The sequence below is a fragment of the Pongo abelii genome, chromosome 21 (genome assembly GCF_028885655.2).
Source record: "Pongo abelii isolate AG06213 chromosome 21, NHGRI_mPonAbe1-v2.0_pri, whole genome shotgun sequence".
Taxonomy (NCBI): Eukaryota; Metazoa; Chordata; class Mammalia; order Primates; family Hominidae; genus Pongo; species Pongo abelii.
The window spans coordinates 15956097-15975385 of record NC_072006.2 but is presented as its reverse complement, the minus strand read 5'-3'; the positions used below and the strand labels follow the sequence as shown (position 1 = coordinate 15975385).

Genomic DNA, 19289 nt, shown 5'->3' with positions numbered 1-19289 from the left:
TTGTATTCTCAATTGTAGACACATATGAATCAAGAGAGTCAATATTCCATTGATTTCTGTTTATCTAGTACCACAGTATCTCAATTACTGTAGCTTTTCAGTAAGTTTTGAAATAAGGAAATGTGAGAAATCCAACTCTGTTTTTTTTTTTTTTTTTTTTTTTTTTTGAGAAGGAGTCTTGCTCTGTCACCCAGGATGGAGTGCTATGGCGTGATCATGGCTCATTGCAACCTCTGCCTCCCAGGTTCAGGCAATTCTCCTGCCTCAGCCTCCCGAGCAGCCGGGATCGAGCAGCTGGGATTACAGGTGCATGCCACCACACCCAGCTAATTTTTGTAGTTTTACAAAAATTACAGAGATGGGGTTTCACCATGTTGGCCAGGCTGGTCTTGAACTCCTGACCTCAAGTGATCCACCTGCCTCAGCCTCCCAACTGTATTTCTTTTTCAAGATTGTTTTGGCTATTCTGGGTCTCTTGAATTTCCATATGAATTTAAGATCAGCTGGCTAATTCCTAACATAGAAACTACCTTGAATTTTGATGGGCATTGCATTCATCACTTTGCTTCATGATGACACTTAAAAATGAATATGCAAGTTCATATTTATGTCATAAAATTTCACTTGAATAGCAATGTAGTCCTAAGTTTTCCTATAAAACAATGAGAAAACTTAAAAGAACATATTTATTTTGGACATCACATATGAACACAGGGTTTCAGTTTGTTTAAAGACTTTATTTGGAACAGATGTCACAGCATGTTAGTCATAAAAATCATCAGAATCGTCGGTGTTATGGTTTCTAGGGCGTAAAGCAGCCTCAATTTCTGAGTTACTGTCGTCAGACTCATCCCAGAGGGCTGGAAAATAAAACCAGTCATTTAACATTTTTGCACTCTGGTAAGAGCTTACAAAACAGCACAGCACGGAAGGACTGGTTAAGCGGAGTGTTGGTCTGCAAAATGCCTAACAGGGACACCACATGATGTACCTGACCAGACACACCCAAATGCAGGTCATACTGCACAAATTACACATTTCAAAGTGTGTCCTCTGCACTGTTATGGAAAACAATTTGCAGAATACTTCCTTTTCCCTTCTGTTGTGCCCAACTCTTTATTGTAGGATAGGGATTTAAGGTCAGGGTTACATGGAAGCAGGGTTCCCTGGGGTGTTGTATCAGCCTGATGCCACCCCACCTCAGCTGCCCCTCCACTTTCATCTCCCACTCTTCTTTATGAGAGCAGAGAGGAGAAGGGAAAGACGTGGCAGGGGAATAAGCAGAGATGTTTACCCTGAGACAGGACTTTGGTCCACATCGTTTACTTGAGAGGTGATCCCAGGAACCATGGGGACAGTGACACAAGGAAGACAGAAAGCCAATGAAGGGTATGATGATGAGTGGGTGCCTGGCAGTGAGTGGACAGGCAAGGCTCAGCCTGCGGGGGCCCCCTGAGAGACTGCAGAACTCTCCCCAGATTGTCTCAGTGAAGAGTAAGGGAGTGGGGTTACAGATCCACCAACTTGCCTCTGTTGGTTGAGGGTTGCTCTCAACGCAGGGCATCAACTCCCTGGTACTTTGAGCTGCCTTGTGAGGGCTGAGCATGCTCCTGCAGCCAGAGAAAGCCCTCAGGCAGAGCGACACAGCTGCTTGGTGCAGGAAGCTGTAGGCACGTCTGTGAATTGGAGCTGAGGTGCCCTGCGGGTGGTCTGGCAAGATGTGGTGGAGCGGACCACGTCTACTACATCAACAATCCCTTAACTCTGCTAACACCTGCATGGCACCACGTGCCAGCTCTGTGCTGACTTCTCATAAGCAACCCCATCTCATCCTCGCACCAGCCTGGCAAGGTAAGTATTAATGTTTTCATTTCACTGAGCAAACAAATGGACGCTGAAGGGGGTTAAGAAATTGGCCACAATCACAATGCCAGTGAGTGGCCAAGCTGGGAGTCCCACCCAAGTCATCTGACTCAAGCCCATACTCTCCATCACAACCCACTGGGTACTTGTCTCCCCCACAGTAGGTAGCTGTCCTTCTAGAAGAGTGATTCACACTGGGGTGCTTGCTAAAAAGGCAGATTCCTAAGCCTAGGTTCTATAGCAGCTCTGAATTAGTTTCCATGCTGGGTTAGCAAAGTGGGACATACTGGGGCTAAATAAATAGCAGATATTTTTGTTATTGTCAGTAAAACTATTAATCAAATTATACCTTTAATTCAAGGTATAAGGGGTTTAAGGAGACAGAAGCTGATAGAGCCCAAGCGGGGCAGGGGATATGCCACAGTGTTATGGTAGGAGGGCTAGATTTTTCCTGTGAGCTGGGTGTTGAAGGATGAATAGGCGCTCACTGGGCTGAGGAGAAGGAAAAGGAACTCCCTACAGAAGGAACAACATGGGCAAAGGTACAGAGGCATAGGTGTGCTACAGCTGAAAAAAGCTGACTGTGGCTTGACCCAAAGAGGTGACCTTGGGAGGAATAAGCTGGAGAGCAGGGCTGGGGCCTCCCAGGAATGGAGAAAGCTCAGACTCTACCCTGCAGGCACGGGGAGGCATTGGCCGTCCTTATACAGGAAGGTCGGGGGAAACCAGGGTTTGGAGGCTGGTGGCCAGGTGGAAGAGAGTCAGGAGCTGGGAGGAACTGGGTATGAGGAAACCAGTTAGAATTACTTCAAGAGCCTGTCCGGTCATGAGCAATGGGTGCTTCTGAGGATGAGGAGAGAGGCAAGAAACATTTTATTGGTAAAATATATGGTGCTGATAATTAATTAGACATGGAGGCCAGGATCCCCTGCAAATTCATACTTGGAAATTACAATGCTCTGCCCCTGTGGTCCATGGCACCTGTGTGGTCCTGTCTGTGAAGAACTGAGCCTCCAGAAGCCCTCAGGTTCCACCCCAGGGAGAGCTGCAATGGCAGTCCCTGTGAGCACGCCCGCTTCAGGACTCACATGAGGGTGTAAACAACAAATGCATGTCACAGAGTTTTTTGGTTAAAACATAAAAAGAAAATCTAGTGTCCGATTAACTCTCTTACCATTAGATTTTAAATTGATCACGGGTTTCTTTTTGTTTTCAGGCCTGCAAAATAAAGAAACAGTCTAAGTTCTGAAAAAGACAATGAGACTAATATTTTCATAATTAACGCATTAGAGAAGAAGCACTTTGATTCACTGGAGGCCAGAACTTTACGCTTACTTCCCAGAGTTTAAAAGTAAAGGGAAAATATCGGGATGCAGCGTGGCCTTGTTGGGAGGGTCGCTACTAACAGCATCACTCCCGTCCTGTGTGTGTCCCCTCGGCAGGTCTGCATGGCCCACCCCTCCCTGCTGAGCTGTGCCTGTGTGGGGCCATGTGTTCTTGGGGGACGATGATCGCATGGGCCCCTGAGGCAGAGGACCGGTTTCCCTCAACAGTCTTCTGGAAGACAGTGATGCGTCAAACTTCAGTGCTTTCAGGCAAGCTAAAAATCAAACACTTGCAGTAGGGAATTCAAGATGTTGGTAAGGAAGTTAAAATACTTAGTCAAACCAGTGGCAGCAATACTAACAGCTTAAGAAAGGAATTCAAAACAAACACCTGGCAGAGCGCCCTGCAAGTGTCATATAAATGCTACTGTCTGTGGCATCCAGGACCGTCTCGACTGAGGCCAATATGGCAAGAAAACTGGCTCCACGGGACACGATTTCTCTGTGTGCCTTTTCAGGAGCTTTTGCAATTTTAATGAATTTAAAAGTCTCCCCAGGGAGCGTCACTCGAATGTTTTATGATGCTGAGATTCTTTCAGAATTGCCTGAATGGTCACAGGAGACACTGGGAGAGAAACCATTCTTGGTGCATGGCTCCACACTTTGCCCTACCCCATGCACCGCCACCACCCTTCTCATGGCCAGGGCCTTGCTCTGCTGGACACAGGAAACCCTGCAAATATATCTTTTCCTTCCCTTTGGGCCAAGTCTGGTTGACTGTTGGCTTAAAAATCTACATTTTGCTATAATTTACTTTTTTTTTTCAGAAAAACATGCTCCGCTAAGGTATCGTTTTCTAGGCTTTCAGTGCTCCCTTTAAATTTAGTACCTGTTTCTTTAATTGCCATGACTGAGTAGTGCTCACAGCCATTTCTCCATGAAGCATGGAAGACCCCTACGAGCATCTGGAAAGGCCAGCAGCTGACTGACAGTCCTGGAGCTGCCAGGATTGTGGGGACCTGACAGTGAGGTGAGCCTGCAGGAACCCATTTTACAGAAAGTGACACACACATCACACACACACTAAATGCAATTGCAGGGATGTCTATTATTTCCCCATCTCCCCCTACCTGAGGACACTGGGCTAGGTGCTGCAGGGGAGGGTGGATTACAAAAATGCTAGGATGGGTGGAAAGAGGCTAATTTGCCAGCCATGGTCCATACAAGAAGAGCCACGGCGGGAGCAGGAGAGGATGGACAGCACTGTGGCAGGTGATCGGGGGAGCTGCAGGACCACAGAGGAAGCCAGGCACCTCCAAAGGCAGAGGCCTTCACAGGCCAGGACTGAGGAACAAGGTGTGGTGGGGTGGGGCAGCAGGGAGCCCCTGACATGGGAGAAAGGACACAGTGGTGGTGAGCTCAGCTCCTCCCGTCTCAGCAAATGGCACCCCCGACCCACTAGTCTCCCCAAGCCCCTCTCCAGTCTCCTCTTTCCTTCACACCCAATCTGGCCCTTGGTCCTGCCAATTCCACCCCCACCCCCCCACCCACAATACTTCCTGCAGTCCTCACCAGTTCCCTGGGCACTGCCAGCACACTGGTCAACAAAACTATCAGCTCTTGCTTCTATCTCTGCAACAACCTCCTAACTGATGATACACACTCATCTTGTCCCCTACTATCCATTTTCCACTAGGCAATGAGAGTGAGCTTTCTGAAATGCAAATCTGGTCATTCCACTTCCTCGCTTAAAATTCTTCAATGCCTTTCCATTGATTTCTGCACAAAGACCTAAATCTCAAGCAGTGCCTCCAAGGTGGATCCCCCAGGAGTGTCATGCTGTCCTGCTGGAGCCTTCCCACTTCTGACTCCATATCTTTACCACTGAGTCCTTGTCAAGTTGCTGTTTCACATCCACTTGTGCAGCCAACTGATGTGCCACTCTTCCCTCTCTGAACTGCAAGATCCATGTGGGTAGTGACCACACCTGTTTCAGCTCACCTGGGTAACGCGGTGCACAGCACTTAACAGGTGCTTAATGAGTATGTTCACTTGGAATGAACAAGTGAACCTCACTAAGCATAGGGCCCTGCTTAAAGGCATTTGATCAATATTCAATTATACAATACTTGATTTACATATTTCTATTCAATATTGCACTTCAGATCAAGTTCAAGTTTCTTTGGCTTCCCTGCTGGCAAAGAAAAAAATAAAAACCCAGAAAAGCTGAAGCGGAAAAAAAAAAGAAAAAGTCATGCACAAGGCTGTAAACACAGACACATGAGAACATCTATGCGAGTGTGTGTTAGTCGTCACTTAACTCATCAAAAGCAATCAACCAGCAACGCTGAGTCCCACCACGGAGGTGACCCACTGAGCATTTCAGGGACCTCACTTCTGCATGTGGCACTCTAGGAAAAAATGATTTCCTGAAGCCATGTCTCTATGAGGCCACTTGAACTTGCTTTTTCTGTTTGTCCTGTGGTTACACAGTGTGGCTTTGAGAACATTTAAGCCACAGGGAGCCAGTAAACATCCCAGTGAAATGTGAATTAATTGTGTAATGGTTCTTAATTGTCTGTGTGATTGGTTTTCTCACTGGAAACATGTTTCAGAGCTAAATGTGCGTGGTGCGTGGTCTACCCACGGAGAAGGGCAGAGCGTGCTTTCCAGTGTTTTGTTCTCCACTCTCATATCTAAGGGGCAATTATTTTTCCTTTTGGGAAAATCTCTGAAAGTCAGTGTGACCCTAAAATTCATAGTTGATTTTTTATTATACAGAATTCTTAGGGCCAACATTTTTTTCTCTAGGTCATACCTAATATGTAAAGCTAAGGCAAGGCTGATGGAGAAGCCTGAGAACTTTCTATGGTGTGCTGGATAGAGCCAACTACTTTGGCTACTAGAGGAGATGAAAGAAAAACAAAACTGCATTTCAGAAAGTAAAGGAAATTAAAGAGTTAAGGTTGTAGGCCATGGGATATGGTCACCATGTGGTCTTATGTGCTCGGAATCTAACTGTGTAATCTTTGCTGAGAGTGTAGAAGTAATGTTTCCATCTTGTAAGGCAGACGTTGGCAAAGGTTTTCTGTAAAGAACCAGAGAGTAAATAGTTCAGGCTTTGTGGGCCATATGGTCTGCTGCAACTACTCAACTGTGTTTCTAGCACAAAAACAGCCATGGACAATTTGTAAACTAAAATATGTGGCTGTATTCCAATTAAACTTCATGTATAGACACTGAAATTTGAATTTCATATAACTTTCACGTGTCATGAAACATTATTCTTTTAATTTTCTTCCAACCATTTAAAAATGTGAAAACCACTCTTAGCTTGCGGGCTGTATGGACCCAGGCAGTGGCCTGGGCCTGGCCCAAGGGCCACTACTGTTGTAAAGAACTGCCTCACATGAGGCCCACGCTGCAAGCCAGAGAGCCTGCCTTTCCCCTGCACCGTGGCTCAGGGGCGACTCTTGGAATCCCAGAGGGCAGACTTGGTATTTTTTTCCTAGAAGTTTACAACCGGACTGGAGGTCCTACTTCAAAATAAGCCATTTTCAGGCAAGACACTGCAGACGATTAACTGAGTAAATTAAAATATAACCATGTTCCGCTGGTCTCATTTGAACGGCACAATCGGCTGGGTGTGGTGGCATAAGCCCAGCACTTTGGAAGGCTGAGGCGGGTGATCACCTGAGGTCAGGAGTTCGAGATCAGCCTGGCCAATATGGTGAAACCCTGTCTCTACTAATAATACAAAAATTAGCCAGGCATGGTGGTACGCGCCTGTAATCCCAGCTACTCGGAAGGCTGAGGCAGAAGAATCGCTTGAACCTGGGAGGCGGAGGTTACAGTGAGCTGAGATTGCACCATTGCACTCCAGCCTGGGTGACAGAGCGAGACACCGTCTCAAAAAAAAAAAAAAGTTAATTAATTAGTTTTAATTAATTAAAAAATAATGGGATAATTATCTCTGCAGAATTTCCCAGTAGCTTTGGTCATTTTTTTCTCCCAGCTGTACCAGGAATGTCCCATTCTCATTAGGGAGACGCTCACTTGTTACCATTCTGCTGTACTGACTTCATCACATCTCTCCCCTCTGCCTAGCCATTAAGCCATCTTATTTTGGATGCATTTTGGTAACTGCTTATAAATTCCCCTGCTATTGATAAACCAGATTAGGACAATGCTAATCAAAGTCACTTTTGTTCTCAACCTTGTTAAACTTAAAAAGTTAGGGCCAGCCAGGACTTCCAACAGAACAGGTTTTATCTGAGAGCAGCCCCGGCACACAGTGAACACTCTACACATGGAGTCAGGATGACACAGTGCGCTATGGAAAACAGTAACAATTACGTGTCAGTTGTTCATTTTATATGAATAAAAGGCTAACGTAGCTAGAACTGCTCTACACAGTCAACATCAATATAAAGTTAGATAGTAAGGATTACTGACAATAGGTTTTGCTTTGTGGAGCCAACAAGTAAAGACAAAAATGAGACACAGAATACCCAAGGCCAAGAAACCCACTATTCAATTAGAACACAGCATTCACAGATGATCAATCCAGAGCCTTCACTGTACAGTGGTTGACCCCAGAGAGGTTGAGAGATGTGTCCTAAGACACACAGAGCGAGCTAGCAGTAGAGCAGAAGTAGAACAAAATGCTCCTCCTGGGACACTCCTTCAAATGCACACGTTGTAGACACCCGCCCCACAGGGCCTCCTGAGAAGCAGTAAAACAGTAGGGCAGGGAGAACCCTGCCACAGCATGTGCCAGGCTATGTGAGCTGCTTTCAGAAGCTGAGACAGAATCAGCTCTGGGGCCAGACAGACTCTGCTCACTGCGTGATCCTGGGCAAGTTCCCTACCTCTCCAAGCACTAGTTTTCTTGTCTGTAGAGTGGGGACAGTAATGCCTTCCTGGAAGTATTGTGATAAATTTACAGACAATCCTGTGTGAGAGCCTGCAGACAGCAGACTTCAGTAAGCAGTGTCACCGCACTGTCAGCACACTTGGATCAACAAAAGCATGTGCTCAGTTTGCTGATGTGCAGCTGTGGGTTCTAAGTGGAGGTGATGAGTACTTAGGCACAGGGGCCAAGGAATGGGAGGTTTGGGGACAGACGGAGAGAAGGCAGGCCTGAGATGCGTGAAGTTTCTTCCTCGAGGAACCTGATGGGTGGGTGCCCTTGAAATGGGAAGAGACAGGGAAACTGCCTCAACCAGGCCTTCCAAGAGCAGGGGCAGAGCAAGACATCAGACTCTGTGCTGGGGCTGCAGCAGCAAACAAGACAGACTCGCTTGATGCCCTTGAGGTGCTTGTGCTCCGGTGAGGAGACTGACACCGGAATAAACACCATGAAATTGGCTGAAAGGGCAACAGTGGGGTTGGCTGAGAACTGATGACAGTGGAATTGGGGGATGACGTTCCAGGCTTCCAGCATGTGCCAAGAGCTCTCATCAAGGTCAGAGCCCGAAGCCAGACACCTTTCCATCAGCAGACAAGACAGCAGCCAGGAAAGAACCCCAGTGAGGCTCTCTGCAAGTGTGTTCACCCAGGTCCTGCTTCCTGAAACTGGGGATGCATGAGCAGAGGGCATATTCAGTCATCACCAGTCTCCCTTTGAAAATGTATGTGTCCACACACACACACATTCACACACACACACTCACACCCTCTCACACACACACTCTCTCTCTCACACATACTTATGCAGATAACTGTATGAAATGCATGATTCCCTGCAGCTCAAGTACATGATGCCATACAGAAGTGAGGGAACTTGTACAAACTGACTTTTATAAAAAAAAAAACTGGAGCGAATGGTGGAGCTATATATCCATGTTTACTCACTCAGGAAGCGCAATGACTATCCAGTGCTGGCGATTAAGAAATCTGCCACCGGGCACGGTGGCTTGCCTATAATCCCAGCGCTCTGGGAGGCCGAGGAGAGTGGATCACCTGAGCTCAGGAGTTCAAGACCAGCCTGGCCAACATAGCAAAACGTCGTCTCTACCAAAAACACAAAAAATTAGCCAGGCATGGTGGCATGTGCCTGTGGTCTCAGCTACTTGGGAGGCTGAGGTGGGAGGGTTGCTTGAGCCTGGGAGGCAAAGGTTGCAGTGAGCGGAGATCGTGTCACTGTATTCCATCCTGGGTGACAGAGCGAGACCCTGTCTCTAAATAAATAAATAAATGAAATGAAGCCAGCCCCACTGCAGGAGAGAGGGTACTGTGAAATGGCTTCTATCCCTGACTACAGATGATAACAGAAATAGCTAGGGGGACCACAGGAGGGGCATGCTGTGCAGCCAGGTCTCTGCTTAGGAAACGTTCAGAAGGTTAAGCCTTGAAAAATCTAGAAGGCCTTAACCAAGTAAAAGAGTAGGGCAGGAGCATTCCAATAAAATCCAGGGACATGAAATAGTGGGTCGTATGTGGGCATGACATGCGGTCTAGTTGTTAACTGTTCTTGAGCAGGGGGACAAGGCGAGCTGGCTGGGAAGGGTGTGCAGTGTGCAGACTACCCGTGCTTGACAGGGGTGCAGGCAACAAGGGTCTCCTGAGAGATTTGTGGCAGCAGAGGTGGGTGTCAGATACTCATTCCTGGCCCAGGGTGGGAGCAGGGGGTGGAATTTGGAGAAAAGAACAGAGGGAAAGCCTAATGTTAGTAACACATTGACTCAATTTCATGGTCAATATCTACTTTTTTTTTTTTGAGACGGAGTTTTGCTCTGTCACCCAGGCTGGAGTGTAGTGGCACGATCTCGATGCACTGCAACCTCTGCCTCCTGGGTTCAAACGATTCTCCTGCCTCAGCCTCCCGAGTGGCTGGGATTATAGGCGCCTGCCACCATGTCTAGCTAATTTTTGTATTTTTAATAGAGATGGGGTTTTGCCATGTTGGCCATGCTGGTTTTGAACTCCTGACTGCAGGCGGTTCACCCACCTTGGCCTCCCAAAGTGCTGGGATTACAGGTGTGAGCCACTGCACCCAGCCATCATTTCTTTTTTTTTCTTTTTTTGAAACAGAGTCTTGCTCCATTGCCCGGATGAGTGCAGTGGTGCAATTTCAGCTCACTGCAAGTTCTGCCTCCCAGGTTCATGCGATTCTCCTGCCTCAGCCTACCAAGTAGCTGGGATTACAGGTGCACACCACCACACCTGGCTAATTTTTAGTAAAGATAGGGATTCACCATGTTGGCCAGGCTGGTCTCGAACTCCTGACCTCAAGTGATCTGCCTGCCTCGGCCTCCCAAAGTGCTGGGATTACAGGCATGAGCCACTGCACCTGGCCTGTCATATCATTTTTTTAAAAAAGAAAAAATAGCCATGGTCCATTAACAAATATACCCAAGTTATTGTGACTTTGAGGCTTCAGCAATTGAGTGTGGCAATGAGACTCAGAGGGTCCTGCCAGGAGCACTGTCTATGATGTCCAGGATAAGGAGGAATGGCTCCCAGCAGGACGTGTCCTTCCAGTTCTGGAGTCTTATTAGAAGGCTGAAAATAGCTAATTTATTAGAAGACCTGGTCTTTAGACTCCAAATTCTAAAATTTGTAATAATTTTTGACTGCTAGCGGAAATCAGTGTTACAATTTCTAAAGGAGCAATTTCAGCTGGAATGTTCCTCAAAACAAGACATATGTTTCTGAAAAACAGAAGGCAAAAAATAATCCAGAAAGAAAAAAATCCCAATGACTATGCCAACAAATCTCTGTAAACACTAATTTTAGGTTTTAAAGGCCTACCAGTAATTTAACAAAGTCTGAGCGCCCCCTGATGGTTAATCAGGGGTCCTACAGAAGATGCCACTTTCAGCTGCCTGAGGTCAACTTGTTAACTTTTTCTCTTCAAATAATCAAGCGATTGTTCTTGTTTGCTTTGTGCAGAAAAAACAGCGTATGTAGGCTTGTGATAAGAAACGTGACATATTTAGGAAGCTGCTAATTCAGTGGAATTTAAGAAGGGAGATGTGCCAAACCCAAGACAGAGAAGAGTGCTTTTATATAAGAACCTAAAGGACTTTCAGGAAAAACTCATTTTTATTTCACTGGACTATTGGTTCCTTATAATCTTTATGTTATCCTGGGGAAAATGGCACAGTGACCAGGCAAAGACAGAAAATGCCACCACCCCCATCAGAGCATCAGCTGCAGGCTGGCGCCCTCCACTGGCCTCTCTGATGGCTGCAAGGCTGGCAGCTGGCACAGAATGCCACCCATGGTGGCCCTGCCAGAGTACAGTGGCTGGGTGACTTCTGCTACCTTTCCCCCAGGCAATTATGTTGCAAGCACACACCCTTTCCTTTTGGTAAAACATTATCTGGTCCAACCAGTAAGCTGAAGTTACAAGGCAGGAACCAGTAAGCTAAGGGCAGGCTTTTAAAATATGCTCTCCATTGAACAAATGGATCCGGGAGAGTGAAAACCGCTTGCTGGGGAAGGTAAAGCGAGACAATGTTTGCAGAGGAGAGGAAGCTCTGGCATGCACCCCTGAACAAAAGGGAACAAGTGGTCTTTACTTGGAGAACGGCTTCCTATTAGGACTCACTCCTTCGTACATTATGCCTTTCATCCCCACTCAACCACAAAATGATTTTGCTGAAGCAAATACAATGGTAGAAAAAGATTTACACTGAAAGAATCTTTAATAATAAACTGTTGCCAATCTGCCTACTTGCCCGTGGTTTATAATACAATAAACATCGGATTCTATTACGGCTCATGCACTGAAGCTGCTGCTCTGAAAAACGGAATATGAAAGCACCCGAACCCCACCACCATCACAATGAAATGAGCATGTATAAATGTGCTAAGAGTATCTCTTTGCATCTTTTATAGCTTGTGTGTATTAATCTGTAACGCTTATTAAGAAAGTCATTGCTATGCAAAGCAGCACCCAATCCCTTTCTCTGGCTTTTCAACAGGAGTGCACTGTTTAGCCAATAGGACGGACCCTCTGGCCCTCATTCTGCATTCATCACAGGCAACATTTGCACAATGTATCTCTCAAAGGCGGCTGAAAAGAAGGCCTTAATACTCATGTAAACAACTGCAAACCAATTACTTAATGAATCAGGCCCACACATAATGAGGTGCAGACAAAGAGCTATAAATGCATTTTTGCGCCCAAGCCGCTGCTTTAAAGTAAAATCCCTCAGCTGTAGTTTGGGCTTAACTAGCACATCATAATTATTGCCTCTAGGACATCAGAGGAAGCCATTTTTTTTTTTTTTTTTTTTTTTTTTTTAGGTCCAGCGGAGTTTTTTTTTTTTTTTTTGAGGTTGCTCATCAGCTCACTGACAAAATAGAGCAAAGAAGAATTTTAAAAGTGCTACAGCAGCACTGCACTGTTATGTTTATTCTCAAGTACCGGGTTTCGAGACCACTTGTAAAAGCAATAAAGCACAAGGAGTGACTGCAGTAAGTGGGATCCTTAAATGTAAGCCTCTAAGAAATTTCAGTGAATCCAGCACAAACAGCAAAACTGGAGTTCTCCAAAGCCCAGGGTGGCGTATGAACAACACCAAGCCCAGCACAAGAACCAAACCGTGACAAACAGCACGCCAAACCCACGCACTCTGGGCCCAGACCTTTTCATCACTGGATTATTATCAAGTGCCTAGAACCAAGAGTTCCTTCAAGGCCTTTTTGTGTTTTTTTTTTGTTTTGTTTTCTTAAAGGGGATGATGAGATTACTTGTAATTTATTAGGAAATTAATTTCATACAGAAACAATACTAATAACAAAAGGCCTCTGCCTCAATTTGAAGGAGGAAAATGTTTGATTTTAGTTTAGTAAAATATAGACAAAGTGTGAAATTATTAGACTCAGAAATGTTCTACAAAAGCCAATTGCTTTCTCAATGTCTTTAAAAATTTCCCAAAGAACCTATGTAAAGACTGTTTAGGAAGAACTGGGTTTTTTAGTGCCTCTATATATTATTAAGCCAAATGGTAACATTCAGCCCTGAAAACTATCTGTAGAATTTATTGTCTTTTAAAATTTCTTTTAGGAGACCTAGTACTTGAATTTATAATATAATCATAATAACATAAAACTTTAACACTCTTCCTGTCCCGTTTACCTCCCACTTCCTTCAAAAATATGGATGAAAACTCAGGCATTAAAAATAATAACTTCTGAAAATTAAATGAGTTATTTCCCTAAAACTGAACTTGTCAAGTTTCTAAAACCCATAATTTTAGAAATTCAATCTCATTTTAATATACTCCAGGTTCTAAAAACATTGTATTGTTTATAAAATATGAATAAAAATAGGGTTTTTTTCATTTAAAAAATTCAACATTTCTGGCTCAAATCATTTTCTCTTATGGAACATTACATGTTATACTAAAAATGTAAAGTTCCTGTTCTAAAATTTCATCAGAGACAAGCAGTTAATTCAAATGTAATATAATCATCTGAAGGACACCTTTTTACTGAGCAATGCTGTTCCAAAAGGAAAGTTGCTATGCCATTTTAAACAATATTTAGCTCAAAGCAAAAGAGTAGGGTATTTCATCAGATGATGGCTTATATTCCCATCTATAAATTCTAAGTGACCTGAAGCTACTATGATTAGTATTTTATGTTAATGACAAATTCAGCACACAACTCTCTTATCACTGCTCAAAAAACTTACAAGAAGCGAGTGCTACAGTTTGACAAATGTGAAAAGATAAATTTTGTTCTTTATGGAAAATAAGCAAGAAAGTATTAGAAAAGGAAAGAATAATCTAGCCTAAACACTTGGTTAAAAAAAAAAGAGGAAAATAAAAATGAATATCCAGCAATTACTAGTTTATGTATTAGCCATCACAAAAAGAAGAAACATGCCACTTTATTTCTTTTAAGGCCTGATGTTTTCTCTCTGCCCTTTTTCTGACAACCTCCATTGTGTGGTCTCTAAGCAGTCCTACTGCGAGCAGCTGTAGAGGCTAATTTGTGGTTCACTGAGGTGTCAATTGAGTCTTAAACCAAGGAAACAACAGCTGCAAAACAATACTTGGCTCTGGTGCAAATATTTTCAAAGGTAGACTAAAGTTTCAACTGTTATTTTAGATAAACAAAAACCCAAACCATAACCCTCCAAGTCATACAACAAAATAATATGCAGCCAGAGTTTAATTCATTGCGTTGTGACATTTCTCATCTTGTTGCTGCTATTCAGAAAGGCTTTCACAACTTTACCTTGACAAAGGACTTCCTTCACTAGATGAAAAACTAGCTTCCGAAGCAATTTTGTTAGCTGTCTTTGTCTCGAATGCACCGCTGCCAATATTCAAACCTGTGATAAGCGTAAACATGGAGAGTGAGCGTTAGCTGTCATGCAGCCATGGGACAAAATGAATAAAGTGGCCTCACAGTAAGTTTGGTGAAACAAACGCCAACAGAGGAAGATGCTGTTCAAGCCACAGAAGGCAAAGGAGGTTCTGAGGCAGAGAATGAAATGCTGGTAGAATACTGAAAGGGAGTGGGGCGCTTTCCTGTGATACCGAAACAGAAGCCACAAAAAGTGAAAACTGAAATCATCCAAAGAGTTCAATTTTAAATGACTAAGATGCACATGTAGGCATATGGATCTCTACTGTGTCACAAAGCACTGGATAATTCCCATTGTTATGACACACGGGCAGCAAACCAGGGCTCAGAAATAATTGAGACCTGTGGATAACAGTTACCCACCTTATCCACTCTTAAGACCCTCTGTAAAATCCTCTATTTTCCATCCCACAGAGGAGAAAGAATCTCCACTGAAAATCATCAAGGCCACTCTTTACCAGCCTCTAAAGGTTGAGGAGGAGTATGCACACTCCACCTCTTTCTTTGGAGCCAGAGACTTGGATATTCCCACAATGCCCCCAGTTTGCAAGGCAACCCCTGATCTTTGCCTCCTGGGAGTTCTCAGCCTTGGATGTTTCTGCTACAGGTCTGCTTCTTAACTGGCAGTCAAAATCACAGATACAGCATGCATGGGCATCTTTGCAAAAAGCATTTGCTGAGTTTCTAACCTGTAACCTGCCTGCTTGCATGTACACTCTGCAGCAAAGTGATTATTTTAAAAATGTGTCCACATTCAGCCAAAGAGGGTGTCCAAATGCTTACCAGGAGGAGGTCTTTTCAGACATGAAAACTAGGGCTCGAGGTTTATTTAAGTGGCTTTCCTTCAGGTCCAAAGACTCAGAAGTAAGTGAAACATGCACTGCTTCTTCATTAGTTAGATGTGGGGTGGGCTCCTTGAGTGCAGAGTGCACCAGCACCTCCCATCCCTGCTACTTCTAACAACACTATGGAGCTGCCCTACACCCTCCCAGCCCACTTTCTGCTTTTCTTTGGGGCTCAGATAAGTCCTTAGGATCAGAATGAGAGTAAGGGTAAAAGACAAAACACAGCCAAAGGATCTGACTACAATGACAGTGACAGCAAACACAGGCAGGAGCACTTCCATGATTCTACTGCCAGAAAATCTGGAATCTTGCAAAACATGTAGTGTAATTTTGAGTATGGGGCAAGGGAAATGAATTTAGGGGTGCTTGACTATACAACCTAGAGTGTCATTTCACTTATGAATAAATTAATAAAAATGCATTAAGTACAAGGTTATTAATAGTACCATAATCCACAATTTCTGATACACATTGAAGGGACTACAACTTATATGTCAAATTTACTCATCCTTTTGTTTTTTGAGACAGGGTCTGGCCCTGTCACCCAGGCTGGAGTGCAGTGGTGCGATCTCAGCTCACTGCAACCTCTGCCTCCCGGGTTCAAGCCATTCTCCTGCCTCAGCCTCCTGAGTAGCTGAGGCGCCTGTCACCATGTCTGGCTAATTTTTGTATTTTTAGTAGAGACAGGGTTTCACCATGTTGGCCAGGCTGGTCTTAAACTCCTGACCTCAGGTGATCCGCCTCCCTTGGCCTCCCAAAGTGCTGGGATTACAGGTGTGAGCCACAGTGCCCGGCCAAATTTACTCACCTTTTGCACTTGTCCAATTAACTACTGAAAATAACACTTACCAGAAACAGATGTGTGGAATCACTTTCCAAAGTATGTGTGTCAGCTATCCAGCTGAAAGGCTCTGAGCAAGGTGCTACTCTCCTGGGGCCTCATTTGTAAAATGGGGGTGTTGAATACATTCTTTCTAATATCCCTCTGGATTCAAATTCCATGACTCAAATGTGAAGAAGGTCATGGAAAGCAAACAGTTAAGAGTTTGCAAGTGATGACAACCTCCATCAGGACAGAGGCCCTGTTTTATAACTCAATAAACTGCAATGTCTTATGTTTGCCAAGTTCAAATCACCACTAACACCACAATGGCCAGCTCTCCCAGGGGGCTTTTCACTATCAGGCACTGTGCTGGGCACTTAATGTGCACTGGTCACCAAATCCTCAATACCACCAAAATAACTGAATTCTGCCGCAACTGACTTTAACCACTAATATTATTTAGGAAACAGCTCTCCAAACACAGCTAAGTCTGATGTACCGTAAGTATGTCCCTTGAAAATATCTGTCTGAAAAAGACATTTTTTGTTTTCCTTTTCAGATACGGTCTTGCTCTGTTGCCCAGTGCAGTGGTGTGATCATAGCTTGCTGCAGCCTCAAACTTCTGGGCTCAAGTGATCCTCCCACCTTAGCCTCTTAAGTAGCTGGTAGCATAGGAAGATGCTAACACGTGTGGCTAATTTTTAAATTTTCTGTAAAAACAGTGTCTTGCTATATTGCCCAGGCTGGTCTCGCACTCCTGGCCTCAAGCAGCTCTCTCACCTTGGCCTCCCAAAATGCTGGGATTACAGGCACGAGCCACTGTGCCTGGCTGAAGAAGACATCCTTGAGACAACTGGGAAATCTGAATATGGACTGGGAATTACATGCTATTTAGAAATCACTGTTCATTCTGCTAGATGAAATTATAGCATGGTGGCTAAGAAAGTCATTAATGTGGATTTCCTGCTGTATTAATCCATTTACTCTCACAAAGGAAACTGAGGTAACTTATACTCTAAAAACTGGTGTAATGAAAGGAAAACCACTGAAAATAATAGATGTACAATAACAAAGTATGAAAAAACAAAATTACAATTAAAACAAAATCTTAGATTGAAGGAACTATAATTAAGCTTAAAATTTAGCTTTCCTCACTGGGCATGGTGGCTCACACCTGTAATCCCAACACTTTGGGAGACCAAGGCAGGTGGATTGCTTGAGTCTAGGAGTTCGAGACCAGCCTGAGCAACATGGCAAAACCCTAACTCTACAAAAAAATACAAAAATTAGCCGAGTGTGGTGGTGTGCACCTGTAGTCCTAGCTACTTGGGAGGCTGAGGTGGGAAGATTGCTTGAGATTGGTAGGTTGAGGCTACAGTAAGCCATCATGCCATTGCACTCCAGCCTGGGAGACAGAGCAAGAGCCTGTCTCAAAAATAAAATAAAATAAAATAAAATAAAATAACATAACATAACATAAAATAAAATAAAATAACATAACATAACATAAAATAAAATAATAAAATTTAGCATTCCTGGGATTTATAATCCTTTCAGTAAAAGAACTCTAAATCCCCCAACGTTCTGGTGAGGGAAAGCAGCCCAGTACAACACTGGCCATTGAATAACTAAGACACTAGTAGCCGTGGGGAAGAGAAGGAATTTGGGTGTGTCTTCTCAGGGTCACTGGTGACAAGTCACTATCATGACATGCTTGGCAGAATTCAGGGCCTGGGAGGGCCATTGCCATGCTGGCCAGCACATGTCTAGGACACAACAAAAGGGCTTTTCCACATGTCCGTTTGCTAAGGATAAAAAAGTACTAGCTCATTCTGTCCTGGTGACAGCTCGTTACAGAGCAAACTCCAGAAACCTTCATAAAGAATAACCACCCTTCCCTGAACACAGCCCTGCCTGCCACTTTGGGCCCCTGGACACTGCCATCTGCTCTTACTTACCTGACAAGTGTGACACAGAAGCATCTGCCTTTTGAAACCTGTTTTCAGTTTGATTTGTATTATCCTGAAGGGTGGCCTTCTTCAGCAACTGGTAGGCTTCTGTTTCTATTGATTAAAGAAAAACACAGAAATACTACATTTTTTACTGCCCAGAAAGAAGCTTTTTAAATTCTTCCTATGAGATTAACACTTCTCAAATGCATGCAAATTATTATTTTTTGAACTGTCACTTTTTTGACATTCTGAAAACAAACAAAAAACAATTTAGTTGAACCGGGTTTCAAGACTCAAAGACAAGTTGTATGAGTTTATTTGAGGCAGCCAAATTGTAGTCATTGTTTTGAGTGGGTCTGTGGATAGGTTTCCCCATCACAGCAAAACAGTTTCACTTCCGCAGCTACGGGAATGAACCAGAAGAGAAAGCAAGTCTTCCTAGGTGGTCAGGTCACTCAGAAACTCTCTTTGCTCTGGCTCTTGGGCTCTCACACTCGAGTGCAGGGGCTCTGGGACAGGACTGCGGGAATGGGGAGAGGGTCAGGAAGGGTGGTGACAGCTGGATGAGCTCAGAGTCCCACAGCTGAGGAAATCTAACCAAGTCTTGCCATGGGGAAGGAGGGAGAATGGGTTTGTAGAGAGCAAAGCCAGGCGTCCACAGGGATCAGTGGCAGCCTGCACCGGCTCATGTTCATAGGATGCTCTTGGCCATGCAGGCTTCTAATGGCATCTGCTATAAGTGAAATTGGGGAAGACTGTTGGGAAAAACAGTAAACAAAAATACGTAAAGAACCTGAGTGACACAACCTTCCCCATTACTGTAAGTTTCAAGGGCACCCAGATGAAATGCAGGATGAAGAATCAGAGTTTCAGCACAGACATGACAAAACAGCATCCATGTCTACATCTTCAACGTAACACAAAAGGAGTCCCACCGTCAATGCTAGGGGCTGGCAACAGGTTGGATTCCTGCTTTTGCTGGCTTCATTTAAGAACTTAACCATGAGACCCTATTACTGGATTAAAACTACCATCACACTGAAGAATAAAAATACAACTTACCTTGCCCTAGTGAAAATCAGTCAAGATAAAAATGAGTATTTAAAATGAACATTATACTTTGGAATATTAAATAGTATATAATTAAAAC

At 44.2% G+C, this 19289-nt stretch overlaps 1 protein-coding gene across 7 annotated transcripts in view; it reads right to left on the bottom strand.

Annotated features, from left to right (window-relative positions):
- Positions 1-716: 716 nt before the first annotated feature.
- Positions 717-19289, bottom strand: part of KIZ (kizuna centrosomal protein) — a 120247-nt gene continuing 101674 nt past the window's right edge. For all 7 annotated transcript variants that reach the window (XM_002830009.4, XM_009233362.3, XM_024238967.2 and 4 more), the window contains 4 exons: positions 18146-18250; positions 14388-14484; positions 3038-3081; positions 717-860 (listed from right to left, as the gene is read on the bottom strand). In XM_002830009.4, the coding sequence (XP_002830055.3) occupies positions 763-860; positions 3038-3081; positions 14388-14484; positions 18146-18250 (344 nt within the window). In that variant the 3' untranslated portion in view covers positions 717-762. The remainder of the gene's footprint in view (positions 861-3037; positions 3082-14387; positions 14485-18145; positions 18251-19289) is intronic.